This window comes from Phoenix dactylifera, chromosome 17 (genome assembly GCF_051530095.1).
Source record: "Phoenix dactylifera cultivar Ajwa chromosome 17, Ajwa_hap1_PhDact_Kaust_v1.1, whole genome shotgun sequence".
Taxonomy (NCBI): domain Eukaryota; kingdom Viridiplantae; phylum Streptophyta; class Magnoliopsida; order Arecales; family Arecaceae; genus Phoenix; species Phoenix dactylifera.
The window spans coordinates 9,649,527-9,677,500 of NC_143206.1; the positions used below are offsets into that span (position 1 = coordinate 9,649,527).

The 27,974-nt window shown below is 38.5% G+C and overlaps 1 protein-coding gene across 2 annotated transcripts in view; it reads right to left on the minus strand.

Moving 5' to 3' along the window:
- Nucleotides 1-27,974, minus strand: part of CYL1 (alpha-N-acetylglucosaminidase family / NAGLU family) — a 43,919-nt gene that overhangs the window by 14,342 nt on the left and 1,603 nt on the right. For both annotated transcript variants that reach the window (XM_008804420.6, XM_088713751.2), the window contains 10 exons: nt 27,455-27,576; nt 22,859-22,944; nt 19,495-19,589; nt 18,943-19,024; nt 11,692-11,798; nt 9,629-9,659; nt 5,393-5,510; nt 4,340-4,390; nt 1,191-1,300; nt 880-982 (listed from right to left, as the gene is read on the minus strand). In XM_008804420.6, coding sequence (XP_008802642.4) covers nt 880-982; nt 1,191-1,300; nt 4,340-4,390; nt 5,393-5,510; nt 9,629-9,659; nt 11,692-11,798; nt 18,943-19,024; nt 19,495-19,589; nt 22,859-22,944; nt 27,455-27,576 — 905 coding nt within the window. The remainder of the gene's footprint in view (nt 1-879; nt 983-1,190; nt 1,301-4,339; nt 4,391-5,392; nt 5,511-9,628; nt 9,660-11,691; nt 11,799-18,942; nt 19,025-19,494; nt 19,590-22,858; nt 22,945-27,454; nt 27,577-27,974) is intronic.

Genomic DNA, 27,974 nt, shown 5'->3' on the forward strand with positions numbered 1-27,974 from the left:
GATTTAATATCTTGCAGAAACTCAACTTGCAGTACCAACAATTCAGCAAAGAAGAAGTATACCAGCAGAAATAAGAGAGAATAATAGAAAGTAGGGAAGAAATAAAATGAAGTAACAAGAGGAGGAGGAGGAGGAGGAGGAGGAGGAGGAGGAGGAGAAGAAAAACAAATAGAGAAGAGAATAGGGATAGAAAGAGAGAAAGATAAGAGAGGCCAAACCTGACCTAAAGAATTTTTTTCATTCATTCAAAATAAATCACAATGCTTTTCATTCAAAACCCCTAATAGACCCTTTTATAGACTTTGCTGCATGATTTGCTTTCCAAACAAACTAAGACTCTTGATAGGCAAGTAAGCAATCCCCAAAATATTTTCTAACAAAATCCTGAACAACACCTATGCCTATATAGAAATATACCTAAAACAACCAAAAATCAAACTCTAATGATTTGATGACTTGTTCAACCCAATATATAACTATTGTAGAACTTGCTTACACCAAATTCACTTAAAATAGGATTCTATAACCAATTTTACAAATTACAAAAAAATGAACTACATTTTCTTTAAAATTAATTTTGTAAATTTAAAAATTTACAATTTTTTCTATTATTTTTTTTTAAATTTTAAATTTTAAATTTTATTTTTTTTTGTAAATTGCTTACATCAGTGTCTAATCAGAGAATATACATACTAATGGTAATTGTTGGTTTGTAAACCCATATCAACCATGCAGCTGAATTTGACAAATCAACCTACTTTCCGATGCAAAAGACAACATCCATACCAAAGAAGAAATTATTCTAATAGCCATTTGGCTATTTATTTTTCCTTGTTGAAAATGACAAACAAAATAATATAAAAGACATCCATAACATACCATGGTTGAATTTTGGCTGTCGCGAGCATCAATAGGGCCGGAGGAAATTGCATCTAGTATGCCATACATTTCAATGTTTCCACCGAAGTTATGTAACATGCACCTGTTAAAAATGGCCAATCAGGAAAATATGGGTAATGCGACTATAACAGCTAATAATTTGAGCTTAAAAATGGAGTATGAGAAATCTTTGATCGATGAAAAGTAGATTTTCTACAGCTAAAATGGAATATTAGATCTTCAGACTTCGAAGGGAGGCAATATATTGGAGTCAGAATTAGGAAAAAAATGATGCATGATAGAATAAGTACCAGATGTACGGAACACCATAGAACTGGGAAGATGTTTTCCATATGGGTTTGACGTCGGCAAATAAATCCAGCACTATCATCTTTCCAATAGGAACTGAGTGCAGAAGTGCCTGCAATTTGATCATGATCGATTAAACTATAATCTGTTCTAAAGGGTTTTTTGTTGCAGCAGACAGACAGAAACAAATTTCAACAATGTTCTTGAAGATGCAGCAATTACTTACATTATCAAGATATATAGTCATATAATTACAAGTAACAAAATGAGGTTGTTATTCTAAACATGATAAATTTAGAAAATGTCAACCATATACACTGGTTATATTATTCACAAAAAAAAATATAAACTGGTTATATTTTAGTAAGCCATGTAACTTAGATTCCATAGGTGGCTCATTAGAATGTTAGGGGTAGTCCAAAAATCATACACATGACCTTGAATGGAACAACAGAAACCAGTCATAGAAGAAATTAATGTATGAGAAATATATTTTCTAAATTTCTAAACATAATTTAGATAGTTCATTGACATTGTAGAAATGAAGCATTGTCAGGGTTTAAACACATGACCTCACAGGAACAAATACTCTCATCAACTAACAAAAGTTTGAGCTCAGATATGCATACAGATAATAGGCTAATCACTAATGATTTTAAAAGTTTCGAACCGGAAAAGGGGCCCTTCACCTTAAAGCTAGTCTCTGTATCTTCAGAACAACTAGATCTCATTGGATACTCAACATTCTTTCTTTAGCTCAATGACCATGAATTTGTAAGATTTGTATAAAATTATTTGAAATGAACCTTTTCAAATAATAATGCAGTAGAAACTCCTTAATTAGGATTTCAACAACTCATTTTATTGGAAAAAGAGCCAAAGTCTTCAGGACATTTCCAAATGGTGAAAGTTGTGCCAAGATATAGATTGGATGACCATCATTGTTATTCGTTAATTCATGACTTCTCTGTTGCACAAGAAGTGAAGACTCCTGACAAAGTAGGTCAACAACCACTATTTTGCATCTTAGACAAAATAAAGGGCTATTTAATGTAAAAATGCAACTTAGGCATTGTGTTTTTAGTACACAAGGATACTCTTCAAATGGCATGAACAAACAAGAGATGTGATGCTCTCCTATAAATATCATCCCAATAGGTAGTGGAAATATGACTAACCTTGTGATTAGGTTTATAGATGGGATCATCAACCAGTTATCTGACCTAGTAATATCTGGACCAATTATCAATATTAAGACCTGAAAACTAACCTGTTAATAAAAGGGAGCAGGTTGGTTCACTATATTTCTATCCAAAATAGCTCAAGTTTTATAATTTATAGGTCTAAAACATGCGAACCTCTAGTCGACCTCATCAATGATGCCTACCTAATCCAGCCTCCTTTGTGACATTATCATATAACAAAACCTCCCCTCTATTATTCTGCCTTTTGCTGACCTCTAGTCTCCTCCTTTCCCTCTTTGGGCCTCATCCTCCTTATCCAGTGCTGTTGCTCCTTCCCCTCTCCCCTCCAACCTCCTGCTCTCCTCTTTGACCTTCATGCTTGTCTCCAATGACACTTTCCTCCTCTATCATGTGGTTTTTTTTTCTCCTCATCAGCCACATTTTTTCTCCTAGCCAGCCACATATCCTCTTCAATGTGGACTCTTCATTGCTTTGGTGTCACTTGACCATTATGGACCAAGTATGCACTTGGTCTCAAGTATGAACATGATGAAACAGTATTTCTTTCTTTTCTATGAACCAACCCAATTAAATCAGCAATGATTTGGGCTCAAATCCAAGCACTATGCCCAAACATTAGATAGTGCCAGAGTCAGGATGAATCCTATATTTATGCAGCCCTTATTTATCTAGCGGTCTCTGTTTGCTAGAACTATGGTTGCAAAAAACATACGGCTAGAGCATGCTTACAAAACTTAGTAATGATAAGTGATAACATGGTTGCACTTAATCATTAATTTGAGAACATGATGATTTACTTTCTAGACACACAAGTATGGAATATGGAAATTGGTCATTCACGTGATAAAGCAAGGAAGTAAGTTCTCTTCTTGATATTTCTTCTCTTCTATATGTACCGACAAGATTCTTGGAGGCTGGTTTCATGTGGCCGGCCGGCCTCCAAAGCTTGAAGCCTTTGTGGCTTTAGCATATCCACCCAAACGAACTTCTGGTTTTCCCCATTACACATGAGTACCACCCTCACCCTTCTCCCCCCTAACTAAAAAGAAAAAAAAATGAGGCACATGCCTTTGTAGCTTTAATGTTTCCAAATAAAATTGCATTTTCCCCTTTCTCACTCAATCACCCCCTCCAAAAAAATAATAAAAAAAAAGGATCCTTGCATGTACTGGACTCTAGTATCCTTATAATGATAAAGACTATCACTCAAGGTCCACAATCTCGATAGTGGGTACCATATCAATACCTTATCAATTCGATATGGTACGATATACCTTTGTGCCGAAATAGCTTTCTTATCCATTTTTTTAATGTTCATCTTGGTACACCTCGGTACGGATTGGTACACCCCTCGGTACGGACCGGTATGCTTCGGTACGGGCAGTACGGAGCTTGTACCATCTTGAATGTGTGTTTTGAACTAGTTTTCTTCCGGTACTTTGATTAGCATGACGAGAGATATTCAGGATGCTCTCTCTTCCTTCCTAACCACTAAGGAATGTTACAAAGTAGCCTCTCTCTGCTAGAAGTTCTGGAACCAGAGATATCCAGACATGGCAAAGGGTGCAGTACAACCCATATCAAGCGATACAGTGTGGTACAACAGACCTTGCTGTCACTCATGAAAGAATTGTTTGTATCATTTGATTATTGGTTCTCTATATTTTTCTAGCAAATTCTTAGAATGTGTATCTATCCATGTGTATTCATAACTAGATAGATAAATAGATTGATATCATGTGCGCACGCATATCAAGGTTATAAATACCATGGGTTGGGGTGCCTCATTTTTTCTGTGGAACGGGAGACCCTGTGTATATAGACCATTTCCCGACTCGTCATGTCTTAACAGTCTGGATGGTGGAATGCCCCGTTGTCCCACCAATGTTTGACACCTTGACATATGTATATAAGAGAGACGGAGGAAGGGAGGGAGGGATGCTTACTCTCATTTGAGGTGGCTTCCAAAATGCTGCATCTGATGAGAATAGCCAACCCTGCATGTCAAAAAGAGTCATGACAAGTGCTGATTTGGAGTAATATAAGATAAAATCCTTTTCTCAATAATAAATATATAAAAAAAGAGTATGCTAACTAGACAAAAGAATACAAATGCTTTTGTCATGGCTCTTTTGCCATGCTATAACTATTTTAATCCTGTTTGCAAACAATGATTCAAGTCCCATGGGACAAGGCCATCCTGGTTTTTACGTAGAATAAAACACATTGTGTCCCGACACTTAGGATGGTAGATGTTCCTTCCCATCCCGATCCTGCCCATCCCATTCTGTCCCATCCCGATCCTGCCCATCCCATTCTGTCCCATCCCGACACTTGGGATGGTGCCCCATCCCCACACTTGGGATCATGGAATGCCGTACCGGTCCGTACCGGCCGGTACGGGCCGGTACGTACCGGTCCGGCCGTGGACCGGTACCGGAACGGATAAAAAACCGGTATTTCCCAGTTTTTTATCCAAACCGGCCGGTACGGGGGCGTACCGGCCGGTTCGGGCCCGTACCGGCCGGTTCGGAGCCCGTACCGGCCGGTTCGGAGCCCGTACCGGCCGGTACCGGCCTCGTATCGGTGCGAACCGGCCGGTTCGCACCGGTACGATTTTTTTTTTTTTTAGAACCACAGCGCCGCGCGCTGTAGTTTTTGAAACCACCGCGTACCGGCCGGTACGGGACCGGTACCAGCCGGTACGTACCGGACCGGACCGGTCTGGCCGGCCACCGGTATGCCGACCGGTACCGGTACGGCGGACCTTGCTTGGGATGGTGGAATACCTCACCATCCCACCAGGACTTAAATCACTGTCAGCAAAAATTCATGTTTCCCCAAAAAATCATAGAGCAAAAGAACAAATTCATTCATGCCATCTAAGGAAAGATATGCAATTTCAATTGGGACAATGGACACAAGCTCCTAATAAGTGTACATTGATATGCAAGGATGGTTAATGCAATTAAACATGTGAAGCAATAGAGTTATTATACCTGCATCAACCATATGGCATCCTTGTCACCTTTCAACATGGCCTTGTAAATAGCAGCTCCAAGAGCTGAGATATATGCCGGATCATTTGTAGGTGGAGAATTTTCATTGAAAGTGTCACTGTTAATGATGTTATTAATTTATATTTCACATTTACAATAATATATGTGAATTCAAACCATTGACACAGGTAACTAGATTCAGCGATATAACCTCATAAAACCACTTATCAAATCATGAAAAATATTTGTACTCATAATCATGTTGTATTTCTCAAAATAGAAACTAATAAAACAAAAAAATTATTTGATAACAAAAAGGCTAGGGTACTAGAAAACAAGAAAATAATAAATATGAGCTTCATAAAAGGTGGGAACTGATTGTACAATAGCACCAAATAATAAATTGATCTTTATAAGATACAACCCTAGGTGCAACAACTTGTTAGACCTAAGGATGAATTTGATGAAACGCTACTTATATGATATTATTCATTGAATATTTGAAGCTAGTTAACCAGATAATATCATAGCTAAGTAAATATAGTTATCACCTAATAATAATCACAAGTAATCAAGGTCTAGTAGCTATATATAGACACATATAATCAATTAAAAAACTAGAGGACAATCATCATATTTTCACTAAAGGGTTGTCAGAGATAAAATTGGACATCTTACTAACTAGGGACATCTATAAGTTCAAAGAAATAATTGTCAATGTAGAATATCATGACCAAAGTTAACGAGAGAACTTTTGCGCATCTTTTGAAATAACAAATTATGCAGTTAGATATATGTGTGCAATATTGATGTATTAACCCTTCTGTCAATGCACCAAGTGCTGAATAGCACTATAATAGATGATATGCCTTGGAGAATAATTTCCTATCTATTGGTTAGGACATCCTGCATTCAGTAAGTAGATAAAAGGGCTTCCCATATCCCTTTGGCCGAAGATTCCGTTGGTGAAACAAGAAGTGCTTCAAAAGCTTCACAATTCATTTAGGTTCAAAGAGGACAAGAATTCTCTAGATAGATTTCTAGATTTTAGTAATATTTAGGTATATTAGAATTTATGAAACTTTAAGATTCGAGAAATACATTGGATTTGAGCGTTGAACTTTTTACTTGGAACCACGAATTTGGGGATACTTCATTATTTACATGTAATGTCCTGCCCCCATCTTAATTTTGGCTAGAATTTCTCAAGCCCTAGTTCTCAATTAAATAAATAAATAAATAAAAGGAAGACAAGGATATTTATTAGCCTATCTTTAGCCTTAATCACCTATCTAGTCTCTATCTTGGTATTCTTCCGGCCATCCAACTCAGACATCCTCCTTAACCAACCCACTTGGCAACAGACCTAGCTAGGTAGCCAAATTAGGGGGGGGCACCAATTTTAACTTCCCTCCTTTGCCTATAAATATGGCTAAGGAGGGCAACTTAGGAAGGAAAGGGAAAAAGGAGGATGGTCCTTTGGGTGGAGTAGTAGGAGGAGAAGATGAAGAGATGATGATGATGATGATGATGATGATGAAATGGGAAGCTTGGATTGGATTTTATTGACTTCAAATTGTAAGTAAACCTTTCTCCATAAATTTGAATTTAAGATTCAGTTAATGTTTTTGCTTAATATGAGCTCATACATTGTTTTGGATTTCTAACCTAATTCATCTTTTTAAAAACTATGATGTCCATTCTAAATAATTTTTCTGTTCTTGAATTAAATTTCATATTTTTTGAAATTATGTCTTTTATAAATGATCAATTCTAAGACTAAGAGTTATTTTAAAACTATAAAACTGCTATTAGCTTTCAAAACTTGGGATTTTCTTGTGTTTTCTGAAGTTTGTATCAATTTGAAGTTTATATGTTGTTCCAAGGTTTTAAACCTCAATCTTATTTGTTTCTTTTGATATTTCTTTGGACCTCTAGCTAGGTGGTATATGTAGCATCATTTGAATTATCAATGAGGATATACATGGACCCCTAGCCAAGTGGTATATGTGGACCTTGAGGATTTTATGTGGCTTCATCTGCATTAGCAGGGAGGATTTAAGTAACCTCATCTATGACCGATTCACTCATCAGGATTTATATGTTCTAGTGTAGTTTATAATGAGGATTTTATAAGGCCTTGAAGCATAAGTGAACCTTTGTAAGAGAGTATCAAACTATGTGAAATATAAGAGTTTTTAAATATAAATTATGCTTTGGCCATCTAATTTTGAAAATGTATACGATTTACGATATCTATAAATTAGTTAGGTTTGTTTCTACACTTGAGTTTGAACCTTTTATAACATCTTATTTCTTATATAAAACTATGCTCTTGGAATTTCATAATAATGATTTCAAATTATTTCCAAATATAATTTGGTCATGTATTTCGTATCAAAGTCATTTGTGTTTAAGTAGACCCTTAATTTCTTTAATCATGGTAGGAATATGCTTGCTGAGCTTTGGAGATCACTTCCTCTATTATACAATATTTTAGATTGATCAGTGAGAGCTCTAGGGGACTTATTTGAAGAAGTGGACTTGATATTCTTAAGTTGAATTTGGATTCAGTGATTGTTGAAGTAGCACTGGCGATGTCTCAGTTTGTGTTTAGTTGCTTACATTATCAAGGTATGGTATTGCATATAAAGGCTATGATTTTAGTGTGTAAGTGATCTTTTACTTAAAAGTTATGGATTATGGTACACTTTCAGTTGTGCCATGTTCGATCTCATGGTTTCTTTGAGGATGTCAAATATTAGTGATATTTCTTAGAGGATGATTAAATTTTAGTGTAAATTTTGATTGACTTTGATGGTCGCAGCTCGAGATTTGAGTAAGTTCAAAGTTCGGTCAGGACAAGTTTGACGAACAAGAAATGGAGCTCTTGGGTGCAATGTTGCATGGACATGAATGAGAGTTGGATTGGATGCTTAATTGTTTTTGTAACAAGACCTCACCCAAAAGGGCTATTATAGCCAGAAGTCAATTAATTGGGGTCCTTGGCCATGCCCAAGTATCCAATACCTTCCAAATGTACTCCAGATTTGGGACTAAAGCCATGCCTGGATGAATAGTCAGATCTGAAAACTGGGGTGCATGCAGCATTCTCATTCAATGAAAATTGTTTAAAGATGAAGACAGTCATTATCAGAATTCAGAAGCTTCCATTTCGCTGGACTTCAGAGTTGGTCCTTGTCTGAAGTTTCCACCTCAGTGGACTTCACAGAGTTTATGATCAGAGGAGGCTAACTAGAGGGTCGTAGTCCATAATCTGAAAATGACAAGTTCAGATTTCTAGCAAGTTCGGAGAAAATGTATATCTGCCTTCGGTAGTTCAATTTGTTTGGAGATATTAATTTGATTGGATTGATTTGAGATGACCAGATGAGGGAGGGCTATTCTCTGACGGGTTCTTTCAACAATTAAAAACATAATTGTGGTCTGTAAGAGTTGCACTTTCAACATGTATTGAAAAGGTCGAAAAAAGCAGCAACTCAACCATGCTCAAAATGGAAGAGTTTGCTTTGAAGAGTGTACTGATTTCTAAAATGATTGAATCATCAGTAAAGTAATTGGACATGATCAACTAGAGAATGGGGTTGTTCCAGTCAAGGCCTTCCAGTTAGAAAAAACAAGGCTCCATTATACAGATTTTGATGCATCCATGACTGTCTGGCCTGTCATTCTCCTAATTTCTGCATATATGTTTTCACCAAAAAGCTCGAGCCCATTAAATATAAGCTCAGGGTATGAAATAAGAATGCAGGTGAATGAAAATTTTTTGTCCGGCTTTCAGATCCAACAAGAAATCTGGTCTCGAACAACTATTCAGGACAATAAAATGGCTGGCAGAGTAGAGTCCCAAAAATTGTTTTGTTGCAGATTAGTGATAACAAAGGAGTAGGTGGTTCAGTTAAACAAACAAACTGCAATTTTTCTTTTTTACTTTTATTTAAAATTTATCTTCTGTTAACAATATTACTGATCCTATGAGATCTATTCTTCCTTGAAAGCCTGAGATCATTTCTTGAAATAGCTTCTTAACCATGGTCTTGACAAGTATTTTCAAACTAAAACATGAAAGATTAAGTCAGAACTATCATATGATTTATGAATCATATTGATTATAATGACGAAGCATTTAGGGAAAAAATCCAAGTATGAGAAGGCTAAATTGATTATGCCATGTCCAATATGAACCATTTGAAATGCAAAAGAGTAGATGCTTACCAATTGTAGATGTCAGTTATATCTCCATATTCTGCAAGTTGCAGAGGAAGCAAAAAATTCAAGGTTACAACAAATAAACATCCATTACATATACAACATAATTAAGTAGAAATGAAGAATGTAATGCTACAGCAATGTAAACTACACAGACAATTAAATCGTAACAAAGCTAAGACCAATATAATAAATGGCACCTTAAATGTGAATTTTATTGAGCTTTTATTGTTGAAAAGTTTAGTTGTTATCCATGCCTTGTTTACAATGGAGAATAACCAGCCATTACATGTTTGGTATCGCATAAAACCATACTCATTGAAATTCTTCTAGATAATATATTGAAGTGCCATTCCATGTCCTAACCATCTCTTATGATATATATACTGTATTGGCAGGTTATGGTTGCCCAGAGCAAGCACACCTTCATATCACTAATGCCAAGTTGTATTACTGTGCATAAGCATGAAGTAATCAGTACAGATGTGATACATACGATACAAGTTGATACCTTGCTTTCCCCTTTCAATTTCATGCCCAGACATCATGACCATCCTAATTTCTAATGGGTGCTTCTTAAAGCTCTTCTTAATTGATTTTCTTTTTTCTAAATTTTCTCCTCCTTTTCTTTTTAGTTTTTAAGGATTTGAAATGGAGTGTAACATTATCATTTGCTGCAATGTCATCAAAGATCGTCTGATAAGCAGTGAGGGAGGTTGCACTGGGTGTAAAGCTCAGGCCAAAAACAAAAAAAAAAAAAGCATTCAAAGCAAGATCTTAAATGATGGAGGGCTTCAATCACTCAATCAAGAGCCTGGAAGGATATTTTAGGCCCTTATCCTGCCACAAGGAGTTTCCTTTGAGTCAAGCTCAAACCTCTATGCATGTAAGACCATAATTAGAAGATTAGAAGAAACTATCTCCTTTAAGGGAGCAGATCAGATTAGTCTTAGATCTTAACGTATGTTTGGATCTTTTATCTAGGTAATTTTTAGTGTTGGTTTATGAGTTATATTATGTGTAGGACTGTCTGTGGAGCTCCTGGTTTATGTATGTTGAAATTATTTAAGTCCTATAGTAACTGCGATTTTCGGTCAGTTTAAGGTGATTTTCTATGAAGGGATTCATGGGAATTTGAATATTGTAAGTAGGAAGGGTTTTGGGTGTCCATCAGGATAACTGCTTACTTGGTTTAACAACTTAGATTACTAGTAAAGGCCATAAAAAGGCCAAATGGCCAGCAACTAAAAAGCAAGATGTGATGGTTTTGTTTTGTGAAAGGAGAGAAGAAAAGATCATGCTTTGACCATCCTTGTCCTCACAAATTTTTCTATTTCTTTCAGTCTGTCCTCTTTATTCTCTTTTCCTCCTTTCCTTTTCTCTAATCCTTTTCTTTTATATTCTATGTTTTAATTCTTTAATTTACCATCTACTCCAAAGAGATTGACTTCAGCAGATACTTACTACTGTGGTTATTCCCTTTCATCACATCTTTAAACTATCTTACTTCCATTTGATGTTAAAATCTGCACGATTCAGATTTCAGCATAGTTTCGTCTCTGTTATCTGAAATTCACTTAGTGATCAACTATGAAGTGTCTGGAAGTCCCATATAACCTTTAGAATTTCCTACATTTCTACCAACTCTCTAATGCACACAGCAGGTTTAAATCATCCCTGCATTGTTGGTATTCACACAAAAGATACTATTTCTGTAATCAAAGCCCCTAAGTTTTTCTAACTGTTAGGTTCACCTAAGCATCACAAGCCATCTCAAAGTTAAAATCCATCACTAGTAAAGCAGTTTATTTTGCATGTTCTGCTACCATGCATTCCATGTATACTTTTATACTACTGCAAAAGACTTTAAAAGATATATCCCCATTTTCTCTATTGCTTGTAAAAATGATATTTAGTAATCACATAATTCTCCATTACTAATTGATAAAGAAGTCAACTCTTCTCAACGGATATGTGCAAATTATTAATCTAATAGTACCCAATTAAAATTTCTATGTCAGTAATTTGTAGAGCAGTTTAAAGCATTCATCATAATACAAAAAGATCACCTTTCACTTGTTGTTTAATAAATGCCTCCCCCACTTCAACAAATAAAGGATCTGATGGACCAAGAAGATATGTACAACACCAGCGAGGATTACCATTGACAGTGTTCCTGAAATAAAGACAAAGGAAAAGTTGAACTATGAGTGAGGAACTCCCATGTAAGAAAAACAGTATCTTTAATTTTGTGTTCTTTTCAACAAAAAAAAAAAAACATTATACATGTGCATAAAAATTTTAAACACATAACCTAATGCAAGTAGAGGAGATTTTTGATACAAGCCCAAAAGCAACATCCTACCTAGTGTCTAAGGTAGGTCAGTCTTCCAGCCAGATATATCTGCATGTCATAGCAGATATGGCCCCAATGTTCTGCAAGATCAATTGCATTGCCATTTGATCAGCAACTCAAGTACAAAATTGTTTTACTTGTTGAGTTTTATTGGACTTATAAGCCTTTATTATAGTTAAGTTATAAGTGTAGAAAATTGATTTAGAGTTGTTTAGTTGGAAGCCAACTATGAATCCTCATTGTTCAACAAGAAACAACCAAATGATTGATTTGCCAAATATAGTATGTGATGGCACAAAAACTAAAATTAGATCCATTAGTTAGCTCACTGAATAAGCTGTCCAATAGCCTACAGTTATGTTAATTGGAGTCAATACGAAGTCATAGCTGTTTTACTAAAAAGCTGCCAGAACTGTCAAAAATGCCACTTTTGCCATTGTTCATATATATATTAGTTTTGAACAAATTTTAGCTTGTTTGAGATTTAATTTATCCAAGTCAACAGAGTGGCGTCTAGAATTAGTATGGAGCATTGATTGCCAAACCATGCTGAACCAGACGGCTTGGGGTGTGCTGAACCGGCTAGCTCGAGATGCATCAAACCAGACCGGTTGGTTATCACCACGGTTCAGAGCTTGAAATAATAAATCTCCCTTCGAAACGCTCGTTGCCATCACCGAAAAAAGCTCTCGCTACCCATCGTGGACCTTCAAAACAATAAATGCCCCTTCGAAACGCTTGTTGCCATCACCAAAAATATATATATTTTTTGCCCATTGTAACCCTTCGAAACCCTCACCTTCTCTGACCCCTCTCCCCTCCTCTACCTCCTCCGGCCCTTCGAAACTCCGAGGAGACCTCTCTCCGATGGCCCTTTGAAACAGCCCTCCGAATCGAGGCCACTTCTTTCCTGATGCCAGAGTTGAGGCGAGGGCTTAGCGCTCTGCCTCCCCCTGATCCTCCCGCAACAGGGCTGGCATATTTTGACCGTGACAAGGTCGGTGTCTTTTGACCGCACTAGGGTCCGGTTAGGATCCCATGGACACTTCCAACAGAGAATATGTGGCTTCGAATCCAGACTCTCAAGTGAGTCCCCTCTCTCTCCCCCTCCCTCTCCTACTTCCTGTCCCCCTTCTCCCTCTCCTTCCTCAATGACCCTCTCCCTCTCCCTCCTCGTGGTTCCAGTACGCCACGATTCAGTACCGTATCACACCGGTCACCGACTGACATGCTTGTCCGTAGCGGTTCTACCATCCTTGATATGGAGTCTTAACACCTATATCAAGCTTTATATTCTTGCTTTTGACAAAGTTGAAATAGATTTTGAGTCTAAATTAGTTAATCGTGAGTGTTCTTTATTCTTTTGTTGTGGTGTAGCACTGATCTTTGGTGGGATTCTGAGGTTCTTTTCCAAGGATATGATGAGCAAAGAGCCTTAAGAGCAAGGTCCGCCGTACCGGTCCGGATCGGCGTACCGGTGGCCGGCCGGACCGGTACGGTACCGGTCCGGACCACTTTCTTTCCCATCAAAAAAAAAAAAACCACAGCGAGGCGCTGTGGTCCCCCCCCCCCAAAAAAAAAACACCGTATCGGTGCGAACCGGCCGGTTCGCACCGGTACGAGGCCGGTACCAAGCGGTACCGGCCGGTTCACAGAAGAAAACCGGAAATACCGGTTTTCATCTGTGTCAGGGACCGGACCGGTACGTACCGGCCCGTACCGGCCGGTACGGGCCGGTACGGCATTCCTTGCTTAAGAGTAATGGTATGACACTGATTGAACATAGAAAGCCCAAGAGAAGACAAGTGCGACTTTAAGCCAATCAGGATATTAGAGATTGAACTCTCCTCTTTTATAACGAGAAAGACATATTCATCCTAGTCCAACAAGAAAAGGGTGCCAGGCATGGAATGCCGTACCGGTCCGTACCGGCCGGTACGGGCCGGTACGTACCGGTCCGGCCGTGGACCGGTACCGGAACGGATAAAAAACCGGTATCTCCCGGTTTTTTATCCGAACCGGCCGGTACGGGTGCGTACCGGCCGGTTCGGCGCCCGTACCGGCCGGTTCGGCGCCCGTACCGGCCGGTTCGGCGCCCGTACCGGCCTCGTACCGGTGCGAACCAACCGGTTCGCACCGGTATGATTTTTTTTTTTTTTTTTAGAACCACAGCGCCGCGCGCTGTGGTTTTTGAAACCACCGAGTACCGGCCGGTACGGGACCGGTACCGGCCGGTACGGACCGGACCGGACCGGTACCGTACCGGTCCGGCCGGCCACCGGTACGCCGACCGGTACCGGTACGGCGGACCTTGGTGCCAGGCTTATTTGGAGGTGGGTCATCTCCTGATTTCTTTAAAAGGAGGTTGGCCCCTACTAAACAATCACAGATAAGAGAAACGAAAGCCCCTCAATAGTGAGGCCAGTCCCAATATTTAGTAGGGGCTAGATCCCACTAGAAGTGGGATTCCTTAGTCAACTAATTCTAATAACAAGCCTCCTTATGGCTTCTAAAGCCCCATAACCCATAATCATAGACGGTGTCTTTAATAAGGTGATACACAAATCTAAAATGCTCTTCCATATGCTCCCAACGGCCTAAAGAAAGACCAGAGGACATCCTCTACACGTGACAACTGACAAGGCCTATTATTACTACTATTCAACACTCTATAACCATCCATACAACTTCAATGGCAGTTTAGGCTTGATGCAGTGAAGGATATAGTTGGTAGGTACTATGATCAGTTGGGCCATGCCAAACCTCGTAGTAGCTAGCGAATTCACAGCCAATAGTCAGCATTATTTTTTATCGAATTTTCATATTTTTTGGTTAAATAGTCTTAGCATTTTTTCCTTTTATTTTGGGTTGGGTTTCCTAATCGTAGTATGACTTGTAAAGCTTGTTTATATAAAGCAGCCTGGGGTTTAGTTTGGGGCAGACTTTTGATTGATTAACAGAATTTAATTCATAGTGTTCTCTTCCACTTTTCTCTTCTGTCACCTTGTGCTTCTCACCCTACAGCGCTAGGGTTAGGGCCTACGTCAAGGCCTACCCTATGGCCTAGTATCCCGCCTAAATGCATATAACAAGTTCCGAACAAGTTAGATCATACCTTGAGCATATGGCCCCATGAAGGAAGGCTGGTTACTAGATTTATTTAGGTAAATGACTAATTCACAAATAATTAGTTGGATCTATCCCATTTTATATGACCCTAATACCTAAGTTGCAAGTTATCTGGAGAAATAGCATTGCAACAAACTCTCTTAAATGCAAAACATGATCTAAGACCCTAGTGAGACAGTGCAATCATCTACACTAGCATCCCACCGCTATTGCCAACGACTTGCTTTAGTTCTCGAGGATAAAATGGAAACAATGTTATTAAACATTAAAGAAACTCTTTCATCCCAAAAAGAACAAATGTATACACTTTTTTATTACTTTGTTACAAACAATAAATACATGAAATTCTCCTAGTGAACTACCAGCCTACCATTAATATCCAATCAATTTTTATCACCCAAATTGAGTTACTTTCCCATATCTGATAGTTATATCCTTTGTTGGGCATTCTACATCCTTAACATGAACATGCATTTAGATATTCCTAATATGACATATGCATGGTCTGGCTATCAAAGTGACTATGAATCGCACTAGCCCATATGAATTTCTCGGGTTATGAAATATCCAATGCTATCACAGATTAAGAACCAGGGTTCGTACCAGAGATACTGGCCCCTTGTTGGCTTGTATGTACAATACGGGACTTATACTGGGACACAGGGCCTTGGTGCATTCCATTGTCTGGAAACCAGGCTTGAACCATTTGCATTGCATAGAATAAGAGTACATCGAGCCCGAACCAAGCCCGAATTGGTCGATAGTATCATACTTAGCAAGACACCTATAGTCCTCCCCTTTCTGTTTTTTTTGTCATGTGAAGGCAGGAGAAGGAAAGAGAAGCAGTGGGGAACTCTACAAGTCTCGAATTTGCACCATTCGACTTTGTGTAAAATGTACAAAATATAATTATTCGATGTAAATCTTATGATAAGTTATACGAAATCATGTACTACACCATAAAAGACATGTTAAATAGTGATTGAAAACTTCAAAACATATAGGATAGGATAGGATGATTTGAGTATTAATCACTGAATTACCATATTTGTGTAAAATGAGAATCAAAATAAAGAAAAAGGCCAAAAAAATTTTGGAGCACAAAAATGGCCAAGAGCATAGGCTAACCCAAGTCATGCTGGCTAGTACACAATGTCAGTATGGTATGTCACTATGTACCATAGTACATAACTACATATTGTACCAACATGGGATTGGTACGGTCCTAATTTCTAAATATCAGCTTTCAAAACCTTATTGTGAGCTCAGTCTCCCTGAAAGTGCGGTTTCAACAAGACTTGATCTCAAGTCACCTCGTCAATGTGTCATAATAGATTCAAATATCAATGTGGAGTCACTCTCCAATAACTGAAAGAAGTTGCCACCATCTTATGGTAAGTATCCACAATTAGCAACCACAAAAATTAAGTTTTCTGAGTTCTGAGTCCCATAGTACGCCGTGTTGTACTGTACCGTACCGGTTTGGTATCGGTACCGGTATGAGTGGCGTACCGACCTTTGGTATGCCAAAAAAATTCCGTACCGTACCGTATTGACACTATACTAGTGTGATACTGATACGGAGTCCGGTACCGGTACGGCGAACCTTGGTTCCAAGATCTGCCGAACCGGTCGGAACTGACCGGTTCCGCCTGTATCGTACCGGTACCGGCCTCCACCGGTATGGTACAGCGGTGGAAGGGTCGGAACCGAACGGTTCCTTGCCCGTATCGGTGCGAACCGCACTGGTACAAGCCCGGTACTGGTCAAACCACACCGGTTCGCACCGGTACTCGCGGGGAAGAAGGGAAGAAGAGAGGAGAAGAGAGAAGGAGAGAGAGGAAGAAGACCTGTCGCGCTATCGGGCCTCTTTCTTCCTCCCGAGCACCTCGCGGGGAAGAAGAGCTCCTTTGCTCGCAAGAGAAGGGGAAAGAGACGAGAAAAGAGGAGAGAGGGAAGAAGAGAGGAGGAGCTCGGGAAGAAAAAGAGGAGAAAGAAAAAGAAAAGAAAAAAAAAGAGAAAGAGGTCGCGGGGAGCGCGCCCGCGCGCGGGGATGCGGGTATGAGTGGGGAAATGCGTCCCCGACTCGTGCCTGCGCGCGTTCCATGTGGTGGTAATCGCGGTCGACGCGCGGGGAACCGCGCGCGCGCAATTTTCCGTGCGGGGCAACGAGCCCACATGCTGCCCCGCATGGCCGCTTTTAATGCGGCAGAGTGGCATTAAATGCCACTCTTCACCGGTACGTCGGTTCGGTCGGTTCGTCTACCCTTGCTTGGTTCTGACTTAATCATAATTGTGACAAGTTTAAGAAACAAGAAGCTAGAGCGCTAATTCTCTTTTGGTTGCCCAAGGAACTTAGTCTAGTTTCCTATAGGTCCCTATGGATCTTATGTATCTTAAACATTGTTAAATATCTCATGTCAACTAAATAATGCCCAAGTATGTACAATAAAGGTATAAATTAACTTCACCTAATGCCTCATTTTGTATCTCATACAGCAAATCATAGCTTTGTTACAGCACCATTTCCAACAGCATAGACTTTACCAAGGATGCAATACAGCTTTCAAAATTTTATTTATATTAAGCATCCTTCAACAAGTTTGTGTGCCACTTTGGTGTTGGTAATGAGCAATGCAAGTAACCTTTGAATTGACCAAGAGCACCACTATAGCATAAAATCATTTTCATCTCTTTTGCAATATAGTCCATTATGCATATTTGCAGACTGGTCAGCTATTAGATGAAAGAAATCCTCAGCAGCATAATTGCTTTGTTTGCAAAAATAAATTTCTGCAACCAGTTACTAATGTCCAAGGAGCAGCATTGGAAACCAAGGCTGACAAAATGGTTATATTCTCTTGTCTTCTTTCCACCATCAAAAACTACACAGATTTAATTACGCATGTTCCCAACTTTCCTCATGACAAAGAATAGGAACTTAAGAAAAGTATCTTTCCTGCTAAACTAACATTCATACTTTATATGGCTTCCAAACTTTTCAATTTCTCAACTTGATATTTTCCTAGGAAAAGACTGAATGCAGATCATATCATAGCATCCTATACTCTTGTATTAAAATAATGTAGTGTATACCAAGGTATGTTGTACCGGTACCGGTAGTCGTACCGGTCGCCTACAGGACTAGTACGGTACCGGTTCAGCACGTTCGGTATCGGGCCTGTACAGGGAGAATTTATCCGGAGCTGGGAAAGAAGAAGAGAAGGAGAGAGCGAGCGGGGAAGGAAGAGAAAAGGAGAAGCCTCCGCCACTTGCGGAGGGCCGGCGGAGCCCGTAGGGGCGCAGCGGAGGCCGAGGCCTCTCCTTTTTCCTCCCTCCCCCGCTCGCTCTCTCCTTCTCTTCTTCTTCCCCGGCTCCGGCTGGGTTCTCTCGGTACGGGCCCGATACCGTTTTCCACCACGTATCGTATCGATCAGGGACCAAACCGGTACGGTATGTGCTGAACCGGCCGGTACGAACCAGTTCAGCATACCATGGTGTATACTAAGATTAACAAATGCACTTTCCAAGCTAATATGCTTAAAGCAGTTTGTGCTTCAGGTGTAGAAAATAAGGAAAACATAACCAGTTTAAAATGATAATGACTCAGAATCAACATTTGCAGAACAAAAATCAACTAAGAAGAAATAATTAAAAAAGGCATTGACACTGTACCATAAGATGAAGCATAAGCAGGACATAGTCGTAGCAATTAAAGAATGATAAATTTGCACTAATACAGTTTAGCAAAAAAAACTATAAAACTAATGTTAGATATAAATCTCTAGAAAAAAATACTGAAACTATTAAGAGAAAATTCAGAAGAGCAAAATACCAATCTCCAAGTCTGGTTATATTTGCTGACGGAAATATTTTTCTGAATACAGCCGGCACATTCCCAGAGAATGATGGTAGCACTGAAGAAGTTAGAAGATTATGTAAACGCAAAACTGACAGAGCCATTACTGGTGATACTAAAAAGAATTTATAACTAATAATTACAAACTTCATGTATTTTGAAGTAAACCAATATAATGATGTAAGCTACAAAAATAATTAAACAAATATAAATACTTTATCACAAATATGGGAACAGCTATGAACTGTTTTCCTACTGCAGAGAATTTAAGATGATGTGTCGATAACAACGATGGCATTGAAACATATGTTTGATCAGGAGCAGAGCCAGAAATTATCCCTTTGGTTACTAACTAAATTACTGAATTATATTCTTTCATTATAGTCAGTGTGTTGTGAGATACAGCACATTATAGGACACCAAGCCCTATTAAAAGTGGGCATGATGCATGATACGTTACATCTCAATCATTCATTAGGTACAACACATTTAATCATAAGACCTTTTAATCTCCAAGAAAGGAATTACCAGGAGTCATTCCAAGCTCAATCATACGAGATAGGATGTGTTTTTGTAGTCTCAGTTGTTGGTCCAACCAATTTTGTGTAAGTGGTCCACCCCACCTATAACACAAATAAAAGAAAAAATAAACAAGACATCATAAGAAGTAACACAATAAGTGGTCAAAATTAGCTTTCTTATCTTGCTTAATGATGACTAAAGAAGTTACATGTCCATAACATTGAAGTTAATCTATTTAGCTTATATCTATCAAACTTGTTCCAGGCTCAATTCGATGACAACCTTACTTGGAAAGTAAGTTTTTATATTTCTAGTCTTGACACTTCTAGACACATTTTGCTCCTAAGCACCCCAAAAATGGATCATCTAGCTAATATCAGGAAGAAGCGTCAGCATATGGCATGGTTTTCTGGAGTATCCCATTAAAATAGCTTTATTCTTTAACTCTTTTAAGTATTGGACAATATCATCTTCAAGTTGCAAGTATTTTCTATACAAGTGCCATACTATTTTCTTCTTTTTTCTTCCTTTATGGTCATTTCCAACTTCTGAAATTTTGGATTATAATTAGCTTCAGTTTTGGAGCTGCGTTTCTTTGTAAATCTATAGTTAGCTGAAAGGATCTTAATTTCATTTCTGTGGAAGCCCAGCGCTATGTTAGCTAAAATTGTGCTTGGCTTTTATTTGGGTATTCTAAAATCAGGAGTTTTTGAATTGATATTTCTGAACTTGTATTTATGCATTCTGACTTGATTTCCTTCTCTGATTAGAATTTGTTACAGACGTGCTATGTCTGTTTGTTTGCATGGGAGCTTTCTGAGGAATCTTTATAATGACGTAAATGATATTCCATTAGATATCTGTGAATCTGGGCGAGGTGCTCTTTTATGGCCTTCTGAAATTATCTACGAGGATATATATAGAACTCTAGCCAAGTGACGTGTGAACCTTGACAATATGTGTTGCCTCACCCAAGGTATTAATATATGTGACCTCATCCAATCAACAATGAAGATATACATGGCCTTGAGGATAAAATATTGAACTTCGTAAGAAAAAGGAACCTATATGGATCATCAAAGGCTCAACACTTAAAGATAAATATGTTTAGATCATCTCATATTATCTCATTTCTTATTAGAAAACTCTAATTTTGATATTTCATCACAAAATTGTTTCGTTGAACTTTTGTTTGAACTTTGCCAATAGCAATTTGATTTGTGCCGTACATCTTACAAGCATTTGTTTTCAATAGAAACTTAAATTTTGACAATGGCAGAAATTTGTATCAAGTTAGATAGCTCACTCCAGCGACTGTAAGACCTTTTTCAAAGTGACAGGTGATAGCTATGGTATACCTTTCTGTGGCCTCGATGCCCACAGTTGCTTCATGGTTTGGTGAGCAAGGTCCGCCATACCGACCGTACCAACATATCGGTGGGCACTGGTACCGGTACCGTACTGGTTCGGCTGGTTCAGCTGGATTTTGGCCTCGGCACGCAGCAAATTTAATATTTAACCCGTACCGATGCGAATCAGACTGGTTCGCACTAACCGATGCGAATCAGACTGGTTCGCACTAGTACGGATATGTACCGACACGAACCGAGCCAGTTCGCATTAGTACCGAGTTGGAACCGATTTCAAGGGTTGTACCGGATCGGTGCCTGTCGGTACCGGTCCGGTACGGGCTGAACCGACCGGTTCCTGTCGGTTCAGCATACCATGGTTTTGGGCAAGGTCTGCTGAACCGTCAGAACCGACCGGTTCAGCCTATATCGTACCGGTACCGGCCAACACTGGTACAGTACAACCATAGAATTCGGTTCCGACCACTTTGAGGTCGAAACCGAACGGCTCCTTTTCCGTACCGGTGCGAACCGGTCCGGGAAGAAGAAGAGGAAGAAAGAGGAAGAAGAGGAAGAAGAGAAAGAAAAGGAAAAGGAGAAGAAGAAGAAGAGAAGAAGCCTACCTGTTGCATCGGGCCTCGGGCCGACCTTCCTCGGGCTGACGAGGATCACCCGTCTTGCTCGCGGTTCCGGCCCCTTCTTTGCTCGCGGAAGAAGGGGAAAAGAGAGGAGAAGAGAGGAGGAGAGAGTGGAAGAAAGGAGAGGAAGAGAGTTCGGGGAGGAAGAAGAAGGAAAGGAAAAAAAAAAGAAAAGAAAAAAAAGGGCATCCGCGGCGGGCGCGAGCAGGGAATCGCTCGCGCCCACGCACGAATCCATGCGTACGGAACCGCGCCGGCGCACGGTTTTCCGCGCTCGCGCGCGATTCCCCACGAGGGGCAGCTAGCCCACACTGCGCTGCGCGTGAGCGCGAGCCCACACGGCCCCACGTGGGCATTTAATGCCACTCTGTGGCTAAAACGCGGACGCACGCGTACGCGCGCATGTCGCAGATTTTTTTTTCGGTTGGACGGTTCAGTACCGGTTCTAACCAGTACCAAACTGGTACCGGTCTCCACCGGTACGTCGGTTCGGTCGATTCCGCGTACCTTGATTTTGGGTATCACTGAAAGATTAATATTATATATAAGTTGTTGCTGGAAGTTTTGAGACTCAAATTTTTATCTAAAATTTGTGGTTGGTAACACTTTAAGCAATAATTTATTCAATCACGTGGTTTTTCAAAGGATAGTTCATTTTATGTTACTATGTACAAACTGCTTATCATGCCTTGGGATTTGAGTTGGTTCGAGTCCTAGGGTGTGACGTGGACGAAATTTATGAGCTCCAAATTGTTGGCTTCTGAATCAAGAATCATTATCCATCGATGTCTCAAAAGTGAAAACATCATTGATGACAAAATACTGCATCATAAATGACAAAATTATTGACAAATTTAGTGAAAGTTTAAAGTTGAAACCCATACAGTAAGTGACCCTAAACAAGGAAAAGTCTTGTACTGAGCAACCAAATAGAGAAACATTTTCTGAAGTCCTCTTTCATAACCATCTATAGTTTGCTAATGTACAACACCGAAAATAATAATTAATTTGACTTGTTGCTTCACATAAGCCTAGGACTGCCTGGTGCAACAATAGAATTCTAAAATCCCATCAACCTTTCTAAACTTAGCATCAAACCCTAACTCATTTAGCAAAAAATTAAAAGACTCTTTCTATATGAACAAGCCATTAAACAAAGGTTTGATACTTTGATCCAACAAAAATAATGCTGAAAGAGAGTAGCACATATCATGATCAAAGATACCACTGAGATTCTGCTTACAGAAACTTCAAATCTAAACAATCAACTCAGATGATATATAAATATTTGTCACTCCATCTCTTAGCTAAAATATGATGTGTACATGACTGTAAAATAGGATGTTCCAGTAATTCTAGATTTATCCTTATTCCTTAACATACCCGTGTAGGTTTCCCATTCGAGCCCAAGCTAGGAAGGCTGGCCCACCAAAAAAATCATGCAAATCTTTAATGCTAACATTAAAGTCCTGAAATAAGAATTTCATAATCAGTGAAAATAACAAAACATGGAAAAGGAAATGAAACAACATGGTTTTACAGCATTATTTAAAACAAGGATATTTGATATAAAAATAAACCTGCTGATTTATACTTCAAACACCATAGATGGAAGTGGTTATCTCCCAGGAGTGTATATCAGATATAAAATTTGATAGAACTAAAAGATAATTTGAGCATTTAGTAATTTATACAAAGACAGAAAGCTTTAGGCTATAATAGTGTCGACAAAGACGTATAACATAGGACATTTTCAATGATGCAGTTTATTGAGAGTGAAAAAACAAATGTATCCCAGTTTCTTTCCGATGATGGCATCTCTTGAAAGACAAAAACTTTTGTATCCATTAAGTATTCAGTTTCTGGAAGTGGACTGGATCACCATACTCGAATGGAAGATAAAATTTCAATTGCTTCTAGTTTATAATCCTACTTTAACTTTTTGTACAGCTAACTTATAAATTAGCCGATTTTTATAAGGTCCACATGACATGTTGAATTGCATCGATCAAGTCTATTAACATATTAGTCTATCTTTCATGCACAGTTACCCAGCATTTCAGGTGCCTGTGATTACATTGCAAGGTTATGAACCTGAAACCTCATTTATGTGCTTCTGTGCACACTTCTCCAAGTTGCATGAGCACTTATTGGCTTTGCTAAAACTGTAGAAACAAAGATATGTGATTGCCAGCACCTGTTCATTTTTACTATCAAAGTATCAATCTTCACCTAAGAAGCGCAACATTAGACTCTAAGAAAACTAAAACAACCAGAAGTGATCATCTTAAGATAGTTTATACCAGCATTGAGATGGAAAGAAAGTGGATACAGATAATACTGCAGGTGAAAGCTTCATATCCTAGTTAAAACTATACATAGAGTCACAAAGAGGAACCAAAGAACAGGAAAATATCAATGATGATAAAGATTTCGAGTTCAATCACCCAACTACATGAGACCTCCATCATTATCAACCTTCATTAACACCCCCACCACAAAACACAGGGAACCAAATATGTCCTGAATTAAGCCCATATAGTTCAATCACCTAACACTTGTATCATGTCATGTTGCAATGTATTCTATTACAATGCAGTTACGTGAAAATTAGTACATGACACGTTAAATATAAATTTATAAAACATAAGATTCTTATGAGCACAACCAAAACCTGACCATTTCATCGTGCTCAACTTGTTAACTGATCAACGATGCACATGCACATAGATTGTACTTCTGCATGGAAGCAGGAGATGCAAATATTTGGACTGAGTTTTCAAGCAATTCTTTAGTCTGAAAGGGCTTTAAAATATTTATTTATTGATCTTCAATACAAATGCTCAACTGAGATTGTTCTCTTTTCTTTATTACATCAGTTTGGAGGAAGAGGATTATCTTGCATGAATATATTATATTCATTAAAGCTGATTTAGATTATTCACCATCACTCTGTTTTCTACTTTTCTTTCTTTTTTTTATTTCTTCTTTCGCACTTGCTCTCATTCATTTTCTTCCCCCTATTTATTCCTCATTTCTTGTTTTCTTACCCCTCTCATCACTATTTCTTATTCATGGTTATGCTCATTTAGCGTGAACCAGTATGCATGCATACCTCTTTTCATGCATGTTGTAAGAGTTAACAAAGTTCAAGTTGAATTCATTAAAAATTTATAGACATTAATTTGTTGGTTATTGACAAGGAACTTAAGGAAATGTTTGAAGTAGATAAATTTTTTAAATGAGCATCCACTAATAAAAGTTGATATATTCAATGTAATTATTGTCATTCTAGGATCACAAGACATAATTTTCTTTTCTTCTTAATCATTCATGGCTAGTCAGAATATCAGATTATCACTGATTCCTTGATCGTGTTAAAAGAATGATAGCTTAATTTTATACCGTAAATGTTTATTTATTTCTTAAGTGCTGATTTTTTTTCTTCAAGATATAAACGTTGCCAATCTCTTTTCTATAGTTAAAACTTGATCATGCAATACAAGTCAGATTATTTCAGTATCAATGATGATGTGTTAAAAAGGAATACCTTAATTCTATTTCCTAAATGCTGATTCATTTCCTAGGTAATGATATCGTTGATTCATTTCTAGGATCGCAATCATTTTAATTTCTTTTCTAATGCATATAGGAGTCCCCAAATTTTTTAATTTGGGGATTTTTAAGTGAAGTCGGCAACCGATTTGCCGACTTCACTTAAAATCCCCAAATTTAAAACCGTGGCCGCGTCCCCTGTTTCTTTCGAAACAGTGGACGCGGCCGCGGCCTCGGCCTCCGCTGCGCCTCCGCGGGTTCCCACGCCCCCTGCCGGGCTCCGCCGCCCCCTACCGGCCTCCGACGCCCCTCCGCGGCTCTCTGATGGCGGCCGAAGGTGGGCTCCCTCCTTCTCTTCCCCGCACTCTCTCTGGTTCCCTTCTTCTTCCTCGGCTCCGGCGGGGAAGAGATTCCTGGTTTATACTGCTCGGAGCACGGTACGAACCGGAACCGTACCGGTCCGGTAGGCAACCGGTACACCTACCGGACCCGGTACGGCGGACCTTATATTAAGGAATACCCAAAATGAATTATGTACATAATTAAGTTTTACTGAAATCAAACAATCATAATGAAACAAGTGCATGATTAAATTGTATAATCAATTTCTTAAATTTAACATAATGTATTAATTTGCATGATTATAACTAGTTGAATATAATCGACCCAACTATTTTCCTATACATAGTCAAACATCTGAAATTCGCTAATCCGAGTTAGTTCATGATGACCCATATTATTTGGAAAGTATGTAGCATATTAGTCCATTTCTCACCCAAACCATGCCAAAGTGAATCATTTTGGGTCGAAAAGTCGCACGGACTTGCAGGAACAGACCAGAAAAGTGTGCTTATTTTAAACAGAATGTTAGGTTTAGTCTACATGCTTCTTGTGTATCATAAATAACGCTTTAAGAATCATAAGTTCAAAGCTGGGATTTAAGCAGCCATGCATATCAATCCATACCAGTTCAAACCATACATCACCTTTTTTTTGGCTGTGCCAAGTTGCCAACTCCAAGAAGTGTACTGTGTGTCAACATGGTACTGTACCATTGAGTCCATACTAACAGGTATCAGCACTTCAACACTAGGAACAAAGTTTCATCAAAAATAACTTTGGATATATGGTTAATTAACTACCACTTTCAGCACAGCAATCAGACTTTGGTAGAAGAAGGTAATCAGAAAAGGGAGGCCTTGATAGGTGGCTCAAACAAGAGAACTATTGACCTTCTAGAAAGCAGGGATCATTGAGACAAGCACATGGCAAAGAATTCTGCAAACAGAATAAAACAGACAAGATGCATGGGCTAGAAGACCGCTGAAGAAGTTCCCAACACACTCAGAATCCACAAAGCACCATATCAGTTGGCAGAATTTTATGTGCTCCATATTCTGATCAGATCATCATATGACACATCAATGAATCGTTGACTAGCCAAACTGCCAAAGCCTACAAACTCAGATCAATCTTGAGTATTCAACTGTATCAGCTAAATAGGGAACGATTATAGTGTACCAGCCTAATCATCACATAGGTTCCCAATAAAATGGATAAAAGCTATTAATATGAACCAAATGTTAAGTGAACCATATTACTGAAGGTATAAGAAAGCATTCCAGTGGATGTTGTTATGAATGACAGCTAGATTAAAGTTTTAACATGAACCAAATATAGCAAAACTTTCATGTCAAATCTTTCATTTTAGAGCGATAAGTTCAATAATAACAGTTTATTGGAAAATTCTGGAAAGACTCAGTGATCCTTTTGGTAAATGACAACCAAGCATTATACAATCATGAGAAGGAAACAGGTGTCAGTTAAATAATTGCAAGGATACAATAACACCTTAAATTGTATATTGTGTCTGTATTCCATCTGTATCAATTACCAATATGTTGTCAGATATATTTAGGATACATTTCAAATACTTTCAAATATTCTTTTTTAATTAAGAAAAAGAAGATTCTGGATACTTCCTACAAACCTGGAATACTTTCTGGATATGTGTGTGGTTGATTCTCATGAATATAGACTTTTAATGATCGAAATGATGGATGATTAATTTCAGAATTTGTGATGTTGTTGTCATGATCTGAAATATGGCCTATGTTCCATGTTTGAATTAGGACTAAGTGAAGGAGTTTTGGGGTGTCATTGATGGGAGTATGGACTGCTATTATGATACCCTGTTATGCTTTACAAATGCTTACTTTTACATCCATGTAAATAACATTTAATTATTTGTTGCCATACCCTAGCTGTATCTTGTTCTATGTTTTCCAAGATTTGTCATATCAGCATCCCCGTGTCATGTCATATCCGTGTCTTGAATGCAAATCCATGCTTCATGGATAGTTTGTGAAGAAAGATTAGATAGAAGTGGATCTAATTTAAGCAGCATAAGATAATTTACTTCACCTGGAAAACCTTTTGCCATATGGATTCTTGCCCTGTAAATGCCAAAGGCAAGTTCACCCCTTGAAGAGCCATCCAGTCAATTTCTTTCTCCCATCTTTTCCAATCCCACCATACAAAAGAGTCTATACAAATGATTAATTGAGAAAGAAAACCTGATGAGTGAAAATGACTGTATAATGCAACATTTAGAAGGATAGAACATGCCAAAAGACAGAATTTAAAGCATCAGGTTATAAGAAGTGAAGAGCATTTACGAGAAACAAGAAAATGAATACTAAAACAAGAAAAGGTAGGCAAAAGTCAGATGTTCAAAGCAAGCCCTCAGATAATTACATTGTCAACTAGATCTCAAAAATCATTGCTAATTAATGCAGCCACAGTCATTGACCATGAATATTTTCAAATGAGAATAATTCATACAGGATACATTTCATAACAAGACTGAATTCAAATGCAATAATTACAACCAGATTTAAATTATATGACTGAAAGGAAATTGTTTTTCGTAAAAGGGGACTGG